Genomic DNA, 16,935 nt, shown 5'->3' with positions numbered 1-16,935 from the left:
GTGACTGCTCCGCTCCACGGTCTGCACCACACCAAGGTCCGGAGCTCCCAGACATCAGCACACCAGTTGTAGTCTCAGGCCCTGCCCTACCCTCGACGCCTCCAGGCTCCTCGGCACGTTGGTCCTCCTCCCGGGCGCTCATGCCAGTGAACTTCCAAGCTCCATACCCCGGTATCCGAGCTTCCAGAGGCCAGCTTCCGTCTCGAGCCAAAGCCTGGATACGATTGATGTATGCAAATGCACTGTGGCACGGCTGGCCATCCTGTGGCCCACCTTTGTGACGGAAGCCACCAGGTCCTGCTACGAAGGAAAGAAGCTCCCCACTTCCAAGGGCGCGCCAAGACAAATTCTCCCCATCTTCCCTGAACTGTTGGTGGAAGTAGCGCGTCCTTTGCAGGACCATCCTTTCAGCGTAAAATCCCCGCTGACACTCCGACTGCCGCCAGTAGAGCTATTCGTTGCGACCCATGTTGCCAACCAGAGCGGAACGTCTCCAATCGAACCTGTCTGGCAGAACCTACGCTGCGGCTGCACTCTCGATCAGAGCGCTGAATGTCTTCTACCTCCTCACAGCTTACCAAGCGGAGCTGTGTGAGGATTTCACTCAGTCTCAGGACCCAATGACGATGGAGGAGATAGACCGTTGCTGACGTGTGTCTCCATACACAGCACTGCTCAGTGCAAGCCATGGAAAAAGTGATGTGCAACATGGTTATTCAGAAGCGAGCACGTTGGCTTGACCTCGCTAAGCTGTCGGACACAAAGAAAAGCGACATCCTGGATGCGCCCTTTGTCCCGGAGGGGATCTTTGGCTTTGCACTGTCTTCCATGCAGCGGTGATGTGAGGCGAAAAAGAGGAATGATGAGGCTCTCCACCTCTGTCTTCCCCAAAAGCAGCTCGGCCCGCCCGGCTGGCCCAGTAAACACCCAGCATCAGCTGCAGCTGCCCCATCCTCTCCACTACCACGGCGCGGTCCTCTGATAGTCAGGAGAGATGGACATATTCAACGGGAAGTTCGGCTTCTGTTACAGAGGAGCGGTCGTGGTCTCGGTCTCCCCTCCCGCACAGTCTCAGAGCGGGTTCTTCTCCAGGTATTTTCTGGTCCCCAAATGAGGGGGGTACGGTATTTGTCTTATCCTGGATCTACGGGCTCTAAACAGGTGTCTCAGGAAATACATGTTCAGGATGCTCACGCACGCATCCCTACTGTCTCTGGCGTGACAGGTTCACATCTGTCGACCTAAAGGACGCGTATTTCTACGTTGCACTATATCCTCCCCACTGGAAGTACCTCAGATTTGCTTTCCGGGGGGTATGTTACAAATACCGTGTGTTCCCCTTTTGGCCTATCTCTGAGTCCGAGGGTGTTTGTGCGATGTACGGAGGATGCGGTAGCCCCGCTGAGGAGGCGGGGCATTCGCCTGGCCACGTATCTGGACGATTGGCTGCTTTTGGCACAATCGGAGTCGAGGACCTGAGCGCACATGCGTGTTCTGCTACATCACTTATGCAATCTAGGGTTCATGATAAACGCAGAAAAGAGCAGGTTGTCCCCTACACAGGAGATTATCTTCCTGGGGCTGTCCTTGCGCTCAGTGCCTTTCACCACACGCCTTTTGGCGAAGCGGGTGAAGACGTTCAGGGCGTGCCTCGTGCTGTTTCAACCGGGCAAATCTGTTTAATTCACATTATGTCTTCATGTACGGCCATGCACTGATCCTGGTGGCACCACATTGGCCTGCCATGCACTGGCTGGCAGATATTTACCAGTCACTGTGTGCTCGTCCCTGGTAGCTCCCGCTGCGCAGGGACCTGCTGTCCCAAGTGTGTGCAAGAGTGTGATTTCCACCATACAGAGTGCTCAAGCCTCCTCCACCAAATCTCTTTATGATTTTATCTCAAGGCTGTTTTGTTACTGGCTCTGGCGTCAGCTAAACGGGTCAGCGACATCCATGCGCTCTCGGTGCACCCGTCATGCGCTCAGCTCTTCCCAGGCTATGCAAGGATCATTTTGAAGCCCAACCCGGCCTTTGTGCCGAAGGTGGTGAGCTCATGTTCTCCCATTGACCTTTTGGCCTTTTCTGCCTCAGCAGATGAGCAGTGGCCTCATGTGTTGTGTCCAGTTTGTGCAGTGCGCACTTATATGGACATGACAAGGAGCCTCAGGAGGAGCAATCAGCTGTTTGTCTCCTGGCCTAATCCCCGTAAGGGGAGCTTATCACACTGGATTGTGAAGGTTATTGCTTTGGCTTGTACGAGTCAGGGTCTGCGGCCGCCTTAAGGTCTACGCACACTCTCAACTCGGGGTCTCACCCCCTCCTGGGCTTTGTTCAGGGAAGTGTCTCTCCAGGACATCTGTGCGGTGGCGAGTTGGATCTCTCCCGCCCTGTGCGTAACAAATATTACAAAATAGAACTTTAGGTTGTTTACATAACCCCGGTTCTATGAGTAATATGAGCGAGATGTGTCACCAGACAACCGTTCTTGCTCGAACGAGTGAGAAGAGGTGCTTATTTTAAATGGAGCATGTCTGCCCGCTTCCTCCTTTTATAGGAGGTGGAAGTGTCCCTGGCGGACAGAAAAAATGCTTCTGAGGGGCTGCAGATAGAGGGTGCATCCCACAGTGAGACATCTCAGTCATATTACTCATAGAACCAGGGTTACGTAAATAACCTAAAGTTCTCAGGTGTCTATCATCTATATCTATATTATATATGTTGTAATATATATATACTGTATATTATATATGTATTTAACTGACCACCACTGTTGTAGAATAAAATGCTGATACGCTATTTGTTTATTTTTTTCCTCAAATGTCCAACCAAAAAAGAACTTAATTCAATTATTTTTGTGTTTAAAATAAAGCATTTTTTTTTTTGTTAGTTTAGCCTTTGTTCTTAATTCTTCTTACTTTTGATCTTGTACTATAAATGATCACTTTTATAAAACCTCTACATGCATTTTGAAATAGAAGATTTGATTATAACTTAATTATTTGTCTTTAAACGTTGATTGTGGAATTTATTTATGTTACCAGTGACAAAACCTTTAAACATTTAAGGGCAAGTTTTTCATGGGTCGAGTACAATTGTTTAAAGGGTCAAGTGACACGGCTTTCTAGGTGGAAATTGTAAGAGTGATTGACAAAAGTCAAAACAATGATGTCTATTTTAAAATAAAGCATAAAATTCCATCCAAACCAAACCTCCACCTAAAAGCAAAAGCTGTAGTCCAGTTCCATGCTGTGCTCTGCATGTCACCTCAGCACTTAGGAACCACTGTTTGCCAGTGGGCGAACCAATCTCCAAGACAGCTCTCCTTGTAAAAGTTCCCTTTTATGGCTTCACTACTTCACTTCAGTAACTTTATTACAGTATAGCTGAGAGATTTCTATTTCATATTGACCTAAGATTGCTTCAGTTGTCTCATTTCACCTTTTGTCTGGCCTGTGTTGGAGAAGTGACCTTCTTTGAGGCTTTCTGTCGATACCACAAAATGCTTCAATGTGTTTGGGTGGAAAGCTGACAGCGGTTACAGGCAAACATCCTTTCTCTCTACACTTGGCTACTTTCAATCAGAGTTCAATCCCAACTTTTAATCAGTTTATTGTGCAGTAAACATGTCCGTGGCCTTTTATGTGTCGATGAACAAAATTAACTTTTAATATCTTTTTTTTATGTTGTCTTCATTATGAAAAACAGTCAAATTATGATCTAGGCCAAAAATAAATAAGGTCACTTTACTTCTGTAGATCTAAAAATCTTTAGTAAAGCTTTGTCTATCATTTTGGTAAAGCCATGAGTTCATCTTCCATTTTCCTAAATAAGTCAATAGTACATTTCTTATTAGATAAAAAATTGTGAACTTAATCTTATTCCATCAATACAATTTTTATTTTAGCTAAACAACATACTGTAGGCCTACTCCTCCTACAATGTATCACAGCATCCAATGTGAACATTTTTAAGTGAAAGTTTAAGGCACTCTTTTTCTCTACCGCATATGACTGAGAGGGAGATTTTAAATCATATTATTATTGATTTTATGTTTTTACTGCTCTACTGTTTTCTGTTGCACTTTTTAATCATGTAAAGCACATTGATTGGCCTTGTGTATGAATATACAAATACATTTGTTGTCATGATGACATGATTTGGTTTTAATTTTAAATTGGCATGAAATATCAGTCTCTCTTTTGCATTCTGTTTGCAGAGCGGCACGTGGTGTTAGTTATTATTATTATTAGTTATTCATTTAATTACATTTTTTTTTTTTTTTAAATATATATCTATTCCTATTTGAAAGGTTGAAAAGGTTATACCCAGAGTAAGTAAGTATGTATATTTAGTCAAGTAAGCATGGTTATTTTTCAAACTGCATTTATTCTTGTCTTATAATTTGAATTGTGAATTTATTTCGACAGTCTTCTGGAAAAAAAAAACCCGCACAAACAACAGTCATTGTCCAACTGTCTTTATCCTTTAAAGGAAAAATGTTCTGAAAAATCCACTTTTGCAGTGTTTTTGAACACATATGGGGTAACTTGAGTGTCCACCGGCACACAAAATGTGAAATAAATCCATCCATTCCTTTGTTTGTTGTCTGTGTAAGTCTTACAACACAGAGAAAAGTGCTCCGTTTCAAATTTTCTGAGTTTGTGATGTCACAAGTTGAATCAGGCTTTGCTTTGAATTCCAACTGCGGAAGACACAAGAAGGAAGTGGATGGATTTCATTTTCAATGGCAATGTCTCCTCCGTAGTTAGGAAATACTTGTTAGTGTGTGCCAATCACTTCAGCCCCGACTGTTTCCATAACCTCATAACTCGTTTCGGGACACCCGGCGGAAGAGAGGGGGAGGGGGGAGGGGGAAAACGGAGCGCTTTGAATGAGCTGTTTTATACCAGGTCTTAAACCTCCCCTTTTGCTTGATTCATCAAACCCCAGAACAGATGTGACTCAGACTACAGGGAACTGTTTAAAAAGGTGAAAATGGTTATAATATGTCCTCTTTAAAAAAAACACAAATTAACAAAACATATATATATATATATATATATATATATATATATATATATATATATATATATATATATATTTTTTTTTTTTTTTTAATTTGGATGTCATGATTTGTAAATTAACTTCAGAATACACTTTTATCTTTAGGTTGTAATAAAAGCATAATAAGTAAAAAAGAAAAAAGAAAAAGAGCACGTAAAACAAGCATCAACTGAAAAGAAATTGTGCTCATATTGCACATGTGTCCCTTATCAAAAATGTTTCTATAAATAAATTAATAATACTATGAATGTAGGTGTAATTGTTTCTCCTCCCTTCGTGTAGCACTTTTATTGGAGTCCTCCTTTGGGCAACAGGACTTCAGGGAATGAAGATGTTAGCAAGTAGCTTTTGGTCAATGAGCCTTCATGTAGCAAGGTCACAATCGGCCTCTCTTCTCTTTTGAAGTGTGTAAGTGATCTCTGGAGAGGCAAAGTAGCCAAGTTCACAGAGTCTTACAAAAATCACTGCTCCTTCCTTCTGTGTGTGTGTGTGTGTGTGTGTGTGTGTGTGCGTGCGCGTGTGTTTGTGCTTGATGCTTAAACAAGTTTCAGCCAGTGCTCGAGTTCAATGGCCGTGTTCTTTTAACTAACAAGCCTTTTGAGTATTCATCAGTATTATGCACTACAGAACACTACGGACGCTGTCTCACATAATTGTGTTCGCTTCATTCCGTGGACAACTTCTACTTGTGTGTTAAAGGGGGCTGATAGTTTAGCATCCGTGTAGATTTAGCAACACTTAGCAATGGGGAATGGAGGATGTAGCCTCAGGGGCTATTTGGCTTGAAGAGTCATGATTTAATGAGCATCATAGAGAGCGAGAGAGAGAGAGAGAGAGAGAAAAGACAACAAGAAAATATTCCAATCTCAGTATTTATTGTTATTGTGAAAACTGAGTACATAATCCTCGAAAGCGTACAATGTCGATATCTCGCCACAAAAGCCCCACGAGGCTTGTGAATACTCAAGGCAGCAGAAAGCACATTATTTAAATTAATTTGAATTTTAATGCGAATATAAAATAGGAATGAATCACTGTAAACTAAAGCACTGGTTTTTGTTCTTCCTTTAGTTTGTATTGAATGTTTAGTTTAGCCAAAACCTCATCTTACTGTGTAATAGTAAGATAGGGAACGTGAGCTGGGTTTAGACCATCATGAGACAGGTTAGTTTTACCCGACTGATGATGTGTTGTTGCAATAGTAACTTTAATTCATTTTTAAAACTAAATAAGTTAAAACAGAGCTTGATTTGATTTTATAACCATCAGTTGTTCTTGACACTAAAGCTCTTTTGGGGTAGGGGTGAAATACCGTTCATGAACTTAGAATTTTTAAGAAAATAAATGTAATTCATCAACCCATCCATCGTCTACAATCGCGAATCTGGTTCAATCCAGTTGGTTTCTGAAGTCTAACCCAGTTAACTGAGGGAAAGGCAGATTCTGAACAGCCCTTTACATGTTTGGATGCCTTTAGTGTTATAAGCCCAGCAATAATGACTTCATTTATTCTCATTATTAACTAGAAGGGTCGTACTGGGATACACAACTGTTGATCACATCTGTTTTGGTTGTTGATGCAATTTGCAAAAGACAATTTTTTCATTCGTGCGTTTGTGATAAACCCACTAGATTTTTATCTGTTCTGTAACTACAGCTTGTCTAGACTCTTAAAAAAATAGTATTGTATTTGGAAAGTTCAGAGATTATGTTTGAAATTCATAAATACATCATCATATTTAATATTTGATATTGATTATAAAACATCCAATTCTCAATGGTTGTGTCGTATCATAAAATCCATCCGTTTTCCTCAGAAATGTTTCTGTCAATCATATATTCTCATTGTCATTTAGCTGTACACTTGAAACTGGATTCAAATTGTGGGATGTTTCGCACTTGTGCTGACAGACAGGTTCATGTGTTTGGCTTGCTTCAATCAAAACTACAAGTAGAAATCACAAAATCACACTCCTGCATTTTTTGCTTTAAACAAAAAGGCAGTTTAACATGGTGAGATGAGTAAAATATAAATATGATATGTTGTAGATATGGAAGGTTGATTGTTCTTCTCTTAAGTCTTTAGTTTTCCTTTTTGATCACATTTTGATTACATATTATCAATTTTCCTCAAGAATAATTAAACCCCAAAACTACATTTTTATGAAGTATTGTTGTTGATTGACTCTTGTCCAAGTCTTAACATTTTAGTCAAAGTGTTTAAATTGGTGTATTAAAAATCTAAGAGTGACTGTCCTCTATGGGTTTAAACCCAGTTATTAATATCATATTTTGTATTGAGTAGGTTGTTGGACTTTATTGTATAAACAGGGCGTGTCTTAACCGATCCCGGAGCCCCGCCCATAATCAAAGTATTTTTTTTTTAAATTTCCAGCCTCGACTCGGGGTGTGCATTGCCGTGAATCTGACGTCACAATACAATATATTCCCTAAACAACACGATATACATCACGATATATCGCAATATCAATTACAAATTTCACCTTTACAAGAACAAAATGGTATGAAATACAATTGTTTTTATTTTTTTTAAACTTGCAAGAACAAGTAAATGTTTACTAAGTGTAATTCAAGCACCAATATTAAACACAAGTGGTATTTTTAACAAAGGGTCAAATTACATTTTTCAAAAAAGCTAAAATTTTGCTTCTACAACAGATTTTGATTCTGTTAAGTTCTTATGTTCTTTAAAAAATCAATCAGTATGTTTCATGAAAAAAACTTCCAAGCTATGGTGTATTGAGGAGTGAGGTAGTTTAACAATGTCTTATGTGGTTCACTGACACCTGACAACTCAGCGTTTACGTGCTATGCATATGTTAGCGCAATTAAATGGGTTTTTCATTAAAAAAATAAAATAAAATAAAAAATAAATACATTTACAGGTTTAGGGATTAATTCTTGAAATTATTTTGGACTTACTTTACAAGAATTAAATTCTACCTTACTCTTATATAACTATTGTGATCACAAAAGAAGTCTGTGGACATGAGCGTAGTTTGCTCTCCTGGCAGGTCAATATACAATAGGCATGTGCTCGTACTGTCTTTTTCCACCTGTTACTACTGCTATTTAACACTATCCTGTGGGATCAATGTTCTCTGACAGTGTTGAGACTTGTAGTAATTTGTAGCCCTGTGTGGTAAGACAGCGAAATGTATGGGCAGCAGTAGCGCTGGAAAAGACGGTGACTGAAGCGGACATATCTTATCTTAATGTGGGGTTAAATGGCACCCTGCCATCCAAAGATTGGATTTAGTACCACATGGAGCTCTGAATGGAGTCTGAATAGTCTTAACTTGATATGTGAGATGAATGAGTGTCTGTAACCAGACCAATTACCATTTTACAACGTACTTCAATGTTTTGGCCCACCCCTACTTAGAATATCACCAGCGAATTACAATATGAATATGAGCTTGTTTTTATTTATAAGCCTAATTACTGTACGTCTGCAATATTTGCACGCTTGTCAAGTGAAGGGCTTTGTGCGCGCAGAATAAAAGCTAAAGGTCTTGTAATTATGTTTACGTCCGGCGATGTAAAATCCCAGGGTTGTAATGATCAGTAATTATAAATACTTTTCAGTGTGTCTCCTGCCTCAGCTGGGACTATTGTGTGGTGGGAAGTGCAGAGTTGGTGCTGCTTAATTATGACATTGTGCATGTCTAAACGTATCAGTCGGCTTGAGCCTGCAAAACACTTCCAGTGCGTAATCATGCTCAAGTCAGACTTTAAAGAGCTCATTACAGTTAGTTTTCTAAAGAGCAGCTTATTAAACACAGTTACCTAATAAGCATCTTTGGTGGCGCAAATTGGTAAAAATGGTAATGAGTCTTAATAGGGTGCGTTTCAATTACAACAGCTTTCACATCCCCCTCCAACGAAGTCCACCCCTTTCCCTCCCCGCCACGAAACCAAAAAGAGGCTGTACAGTCCAACTCTTTATACTGCAAAACCCTCCTGGAAGGCATTTCTGCTTTCTTTCTCAGTCACTCACCCTCTTGCTCTCCATCTCTATCTCTTTCTTCCTCTCGCTCTCCCGCGCACACATGGATGTGTGCACATGCACAGAAAAAGGAAAGCAAAACCACTTTGCCACCTCTGTGCTTCCTTTCAGCAGCACAGTAATGAATAGAGAATTGTGCAAGCAGTGGTCCAATTTACGAGCTAGGAAATTGGATGGACATAGTGGAAGCTTACTCTTGTTTGCTTAAAAATGGCCTAGGCTACCGGATTAATAGTTCCTCAAAAGGTCAGCATCTGTGTACCATCGATGATCATCGCTGGACCAGAAATTAAACACCGCCATACAACAGTATCAAGTCAAGCCAATGTCAAATCCATTCAGGCTTCTTTGTCTTTTTGTAAATCAATGTGTTTTTCTACACATGTTGTAGACATCTGACACATACACCGCAAATACAACAATTTAACAAAAGATTATCATTAAAAAATCAATCATTTACTCTAAAAGAAAGGAATAAAAAGTAAAAATTGCCGCTTGAAAGTTTGTTTTCATCTCCATCATAAAAACTCCATTTGTTGACATTTTAGCGCTTTGCATTGTGGGTTGTGGAGTCCCGTACACAGATACATAAGTGTTTTTACGTAATTCTTACTGTGATTGTTTTTTCCTCATCTTTGTTCTAGTGTGTTTCCAGTATTCCCCGTGATATCAGAATGAAGTAAAAACACTTCTATGCAGCCATCTCCATATCCCACAATGCAATGCGCAAAAATTTCAACAAACATAGTGAAGATGAAAAGAAACTTTCAAGCGGCAATTTTGACCTTTTTCCTTCCTTTTCAAGTAAATTATTTTTGATTCATTGATCTATGAGGCATACACTATGATTTTTATCTAATTAAAAAATTTACGGGGTTAGCCCTTTAGACGATCAGCCTCGATGGTAAAACAGTGGCACCAAAGTGACAAACATTAGGTTTTAAGTAACACAAAGGCCTCATTTGTTTGTCACTGGAATTTGTGCTGGAGCCTCAGGCTCTTTAAGAAAATCCACTACAAGGGAGCTCTTTTTCAGAAGAGGACAAAACCTATTCTTGTTATATTGATTTTCTTTTGTATAAAGAGTAGGTGATAATCCACTCCCTGTGCAAGAATGCATGTGTGTTTAAGTGTACAAATGCATTCCTGTCAGACAGAGAGCCAGTCTGTTTATATTAAACTGTGCGTCTCAATCTACTGGTGTGTACACAAGAATTAAAGTCTTCTGTTGTGAGTAACTATTGTCTTATAAGACTATTTAAAGTCAGATTATTGTATGGTTTGTAAATAATCACAGTCTTTTAAAGATATACTCAACGTCCGATATCTCACACTGTTATTTCTGAGGTTAACTGTTGACCTGTCAAGTGCGTCTCCATCCCTTACGCATCTCTTGATTCAATCACGTTTTTTTATTTTTTAACTTAATCTAAAGCAGGTTTATAAAAGTAGAGAAGTCAATGCATATTTAACGATTCAGTTTAAAATATTTGTTCCTTTTCTACAGAACAAGTTTAGAATTTCTTAGAAAATGAAATACGTAGTTTATTATGTGCAAATTCTTGGTGGGCAAAATGTTTACAAAAGGCTTGTACCAAACCTCACAAAGTATGTCAGTTATTGCAGAGATAACAAGCAAACAGCCCTGAACTTGTTTTGCTATTTCCCAAAGATGGGTTGTTTTTAGCAGTAATTTGGAAAGTGTAGTGGTGGTCTTTTTTTTTTTTTTGCTTCCTCTGTATGTATGTTGTGAAATTAAAATGTAGTTCATCCCTTTGAAAGCCCGCACTTATGACATTAAAGACCGTTATTTTAATCATAGGAGATTCGCAAAGACAGACAAATATCATATAATTCTATATTTTTGCGTAACTGTAACAATGCAGAAAAAAAAAATGTCCAAATGTAAGTTTTTGTAACAAATCTCAGTTAATTTTTTTATTCATTTATCTACAGTGTTCATTGTGGGCTTGAGCATTTAGGTTTAGCCACATTATGATCCTCATAGGCTTCTTTTTTTTTTTGGACGTTTTTTTTTTCTCCTTTTATAATCATTATCTTGGATGCCTGACAGCCATGTGAGCCAAAGCATGAATATCTTTGACTGAAACCTTGTAAATTAACACAATTAGAGGAGCATCAGCTTGCTAATTAGCTGTCTGGTGTGGCGGGTGGGCAAATGACTAGGAGGGCGTCAGAAGGGAGTGGGCAGACAAACACAGCATTTTGTAATCCGCCTCTCGACAGTAGATATTTCTTAAATCCTGTGATATGGACTTAACCTATTGAAGTGTAAAATAAAGCTGTGTATGGAAAAATACAAACATTCGAACAGATGGGAACAGTTTGTATGATTTTTCTTTTCATATCGTCTTGTAGCCGTTGGTCATTTCAGTCAGATTAGCTTTGATTAAAGATGTGTAGGACTCGGTATATTATCTAGGATTTTTAGAAACTGTAATCTTAAATTGTCTACCTTCTTTGGGGGTATACAGTAGTACATTTGCTGATAATCCAGGGCTGAAAGATGGATCATCAGTATAAACTTTTATTTGCAGATTGACTGCAGGGTTTATCTGGATTATTTCTGTCATTCAAACCCTTGGAGCTACATCCGTATACAGAGAGAAGCTGTAGAGAAGAAAAAAAGACAAGTTAAACATCTTTTTTTTCTCTCTTCTTCACTCTGAAGACAAGGAAGCAGTAGGCAGACTTGATGTGGATGTAATTCACGCTGGGCTGAGGGGTTTGTGTGATGAAAGCGACAGAGCGCTGCCAAGAAAGATTGCTTTGCCGCTCTCCTTCAAGCAGATTTGAAACTGTCACAGAATGCTTCAGATGAGAGTTGGATTATGGACTGACCTGCAATGTCTGTGTCACTCAAGTCTGTGTTTATACCATGCTAACCAGGTTTTTACGCCCACCTCATCACATTAGCCCTTATGTGTTTTTTTATTTTTTAGTTTCTGCTGTCAGTATTGTAGGACTATGAAAAATAAAAGGATTGCAAACATTAATAAGGAAATACTGAACTAATATCATATAATTTTCTTCCAAATGTCAATAATAACCTAAATTGTTGGGTTTTAATAAAAAAGAAAAAACATCTAAACGTTTGGAAAAACAAATACAAACTTGCCGTCAATGTTTTTTTATTGATAAAATATGTTTGAAAATCTGTTGTGAATGAGTAGGACTCATGATTTGTTACTAATCTAGACATATTTCTTCTCTATGTAAAAATGTAGGTCTAAAGATGCAGTGGACCCCAGAGCACACACAATGGGCTGAACAGCACTTTGACATCTCATCCACTACCCGTTCCCCAGCACACAAAGTCGAGGTCTACCGGGGGCATTTACAGCGAACATACCAGTATGCGTGGGCCAACGATGACATCTCAGCACTTACAGCCTCCAATCTGCTTAAGAAATATGCAGAGAAATATTCTGGGATCCTTGAATGCCCAAATGAAAGAGCCCTCCTGTGCTCCTACACCGATAGCACAACTGGACTCATGAATGGACGCAAGTCAGAGAATGAGTCCTGGCAGGAGGGGATTTACCCAATGAACTGTGCTCCAGATGTTATATCTGTGAGCAAAGCTGGAATGGCAGCTGCTCTACCCCCTACAGATGTGTCTGCGAGCATAGGCAGCTCCCCAGAGGTAGGCAGCAGCTTGTCTGAACCTAACTTTTCCAGCAGTAACTGTGGGAGTCACACAGCTACGACTGTCCTCTCGGGCCTCCCCTCTCAGGAATATAGTGCCAGTTACAACGGTTCATATTTGCATTCCAGCTACAGTGGCCAGAGCACCCCAGCTCTCCCCTCCCCACATCCGTCTCCTTTGCACAGTGCTGGGCTATTACAGCCACCCCCACCCCCAACTTTAGTGCCGAGCTACAATCCTGGGTCCCCAAACCTTCCCAACTACAATTATCCTTCAACAGGGTATGCAACACAGACTGCTGTTGGTCCTGGTTATAGCACTGGGGGAGCACCTCCTCCCTCTGCTTATCTACCATCCGGTATTGCAGCTCCCACACCCATCCCTCCGTCCACACTGCCTGGCTACACCTACCAGTCCCACAATCATACACCAATTGCACCAACACCTTTGAATGGCAGCACGTCCAACTCATTAAAACGGAAAGCTTTCTACTTGAGCAGTCATGGAGAAATGGACTCAACTTATGCTAATTTCAACTACAACCATCAGCACTCTTCACAGAGTCCCATGTACAGAACAACAGACAGTGTTTCTGACTCAAATAGGGGCAATGGCTTTGAAAGAAATCCAGAGGCATCATCTTTAGCTTTCAAGCCAACCAAACCGTCACTATCTTCTGATCAGCAGAGGAAATTTAACTTGCACTCTGGCAGAGCGCTAACCCCTCCATCCTATGGATCCTCCAAAAGCTCGGCTGGCGATCTCAGAACTGATGAACCGTTCAACAAGTTTGGATCTCCCCTTATTGGTGAACAGACTGAAGAGCACAGACAGCATCTCTCTCACTCCCTAACCGGCCCCGACATAGGTGCGACAGCCTCGTCTATTCATGCTGCTGAAGAACAACTGAAAAACAGTGACTCAAACCTGGTGGAGATGGTGACGACAGAAATCCTTCAACAGGGTTCTACACTGGACTGGAGTGACATTGCAGGTCTGGATATGGCCAAAGCAGCCATTAAAGAGGAGGTACTTTGGCCCATTTTAAGACCTGACATGTTTAGCGGACTTGCCACATTACCTCGAAGCCTACTTTTATTTGGACCTCAGGGTACCGGCAGAACTCTGCTGGCTCGCTGTATGGCAAGCCAACTAGGAGCTGCATTTTTACGATTAAGTGGTTCAGCACTGGTAACCAAGTGGTTGGGAGAGGGAGAAAAAATTATCCAGGCTTCATTCCTCGTGGCCCGCTGTCGCCAGCCATCTGTAGTCTTTATCGGTGAGGTAGATCTCCTTCTGTCAGTTCAGCTCAGTGATAAGAGCCCAGTGAATCACCTTAAATCCGAACTCCTCATACAACTTGACAGTATTCTTACCTCTGCTGAGGACCACGTTCTCGTGGTCTGCTCCACCAGTAAGCCTGAAGAGATTCCAGAGTCCCTGCGTAGGTACTTTACCAAAAGACTGCTCATCCCCTTGCCTGACGGGACAGCGCGGCATCAGATAATCAGCCAACGGCTCTCACAGCACAACTACTGTCTTAGTGACAAAGAAATGTCACTACTGGTTCAGAGGACAGAGGGGTTTTCAGGGCTGGATGTGGTCCAACTATGTCAAGAAGCTGTGGTAGGTCCTCTTCATGGCATGCCTGGTCCTGATCTTTCAAGCATCCACCCAAGTCAAATGAGACCAGTCTCCTACCAAGACTTTGACAATGTGTTTTGTAAATTCCAGCCAAGCATATCACAAAAAGAACTCGATATGTATACTGAGTGGAATAAAATGTTTGGTTGTAGTCCGTAAAGAAGACATGTCCACTTTCTTTTCTCAATTAAATGTTCAATGGGTTCAATGGCCTTCAGTCGGACAGTGGTGGCATAGATAGAAGACAGTCTGGGTTTCATACATTTGTAAAAACACATGTTGTGCTTTATGTAGTTAAAGCCATGTGCTCACTCATCATTGAAATGTAAATATACATTAAAAATTATATAAAAATATATACATATGGATATTATAAGGTTCTGCTGATCTTGAGATTTAGTTGCTATCAAGTGCCTCAGGTGGGGCTGTTAAGGTTTAATCTCTACTTTTTAGTGACATGTGCTTTAAAAAAAAAAAAAGCTTTATGAGGTGAAAAAAAAATCTACTTGCTTTTTTTTGTCTTTGATAACAGTGTTCCTCAGCGCTGTGTGTTTTGTGCTCTTTGTGAACAGTTGTGAGTAATTCAAACTTAAATTCGATTTGTTTACATTACTTCACTCGAGCTCCATTTCAACTGAAGTTTTTTTTCAAGGCATTGAAATCTTGTAAATGTAATTGTTTGCTTGAGTTTTCAACCTTAAATCACTAATGTGACTCAATTTGAAAAACCACTTGCTTTGTAGTTGCTATTCAAATATTGCTAAATTGGTAATTCTGTATTCAATCATTTCTTATTGTTTTTTATTATTGTTTGCAATCAAATTTTCATCTTTAAAAAACAAACAAAAATCAAGGCTGTGGGATACCTTAACAGCAAAATGTAAAATTATTCCTAAAATGAATATATGGGGGCAGTGTTGCATAATGTTACAATGCAAAGTGGTAGTTTGTTTTACACTATTTTCTTTTGCAATTGTTAACAATGAAAACTAATTTTAATCAGAGATCATTTTTTGGGGAAATTGGAGCCATTTTTATGTCGTGTTTTTTTTTTTCCCTTCATTTACACCCAGTACATTATTCATTATTCAGCTTGTAGTGGTGCAGGTGTGAGTAAAATTCAAAAGCTGCAGACAAACATCTTGAGGTTGGGAAACTGCTACCCCCAGGCTATTTTGTAACATCCAGCTGCTGTTTTATCATTAATGAAACCTAAGGATTATGTATAGCCTAAGTTCTTTTCTACCTCAGTTTGTTTCTTATCTTTCAAAGACAATTCGCAAAGACAGCAGCTGCTTATGGACAAAAGCGATACAACATGGCATTTGGTTACTCGAAAAAAAAAACACACACAAAAAAAAAAAACAGCTTTACAGTTTTGTAATTCCCAAGACAATCCCATCACATAATGCATGTCATGTAGATTCCAACAGCATATCATGTTTAGGATCCACTATTCTTTTGCCTTTGGACAGGTTTGTTTTATCAGCAGTCATTGGTGGGTCTTTCAGCCACACATTATCACTCCAAATCTGTAATATTAGAATTTCTGAAGCCGATGCACATTCTGTTTTTAAAAACGCTCTGTTCAGCTTCCAAAAGTTGATTCCCTGCAGGCAGTGGTTGTCATATCCATAGAACAAGTAGCAGAAGGTCTAAGTTTAGAATGACCCTAAGTTGCTGTCAGTAATTGTTCAAAAATATATTGCAATATATTTGATCTACTAGCTATTATTCAATCCCCCCTGGTTGATGGAGGCTAATAAAAGTTCATTAATGTGAATAGAAGTCATTTTAGTTGAATAAGGGCATGATATACTAAAGGTTTGAATGCAAAAACAATAAAATACCGTTACATCTTCTAACCCTGGGTAATGAATATTGCAATTAGCACATTTGACAGGCAGGTCACAACTGTCACAGCTTTACCTACAGATGGCTGCAGGCATTAGCTGCAAGGACAGACATGAAGGGAAAATGAAAGGCGAGAGAGATCATAATCTTTACTGCTTGAGTCAACATTTTTGGAATGAATGAATTCAAAATAATTAAACATTTTTTCTTTTGTTCCTTCTTGACATCAACTGTTCCCTTTAGTTTTCCCCACAGCATTGACTTTCTCACAGTCCGCCTCCCTCATTGTGTTTCTCATGGTTATCGTCAGATTTGTTTGCTGTAATTCAAGATTATGTTTATTCGCATTCCACTAACACCTCCAACATTTCATTTTGCGCTTGCAGCTACTCGGCTCTCCCACATGAGAGCTTGCACTCTCACATTATTGCAAAACCCAGACTTAAATGAGACTGTCTACACCACTTTTGCACCTGTTGTCATCTGCTCAGGCAACAGGTGTGTGTGCCGTCTAAATCTTTATTTGGCATCATAACTATGGAATTCAAAACTCAAGCCCCAAGTCTTCTACACATTAGCCATTAACAATGATGACTGTATAGGACTAAACCTGAGTACTTTTTTGTCACAGTAGAAAGGCAAAAATGACAAAATGTGTTTTACTCTAAAGATT

At 39.9% G+C, this 16,935-nt stretch overlaps 1 protein-coding gene across 2 annotated transcripts in view; it reads left to right on the top strand.

The window, feature by feature from the left end:
• The window catches only part of fign (fidgetin), a 28,971-nt gene extending 14,317 nt beyond the window's left edge, over nt 1-14,654 (top strand). For both annotated transcript variants that reach the window (XM_028437112.1, XM_028437113.1), the window contains one exon: nt 12,343-14,654. In XM_028437112.1, coding sequence (XP_028292913.1) covers nt 12,343-14,567 — 2,225 coding nt within the window. In that variant the 3' untranslated portion in view covers nt 14,568-14,654. The remainder of the gene's footprint in view (nt 1-12,342) is intronic.
• The last annotated feature ends 2,281 nt before the right edge of the window (nt 14,655-16,935 follow it).

The sequence above is a fragment of the Gouania willdenowi genome, chromosome 21 (genome assembly GCF_900634775.1).
Source record: "Gouania willdenowi chromosome 21, fGouWil2.1, whole genome shotgun sequence".
Taxonomy (NCBI): Eukaryota; Metazoa; Chordata; class Actinopteri; order Blenniiformes; family Gobiesocidae; genus Gouania; species Gouania willdenowi.
The sequence above is the reverse complement of the archived record's forward strand: the minus strand, read 5'-3'. Positions and strand labels throughout refer to the sequence as shown.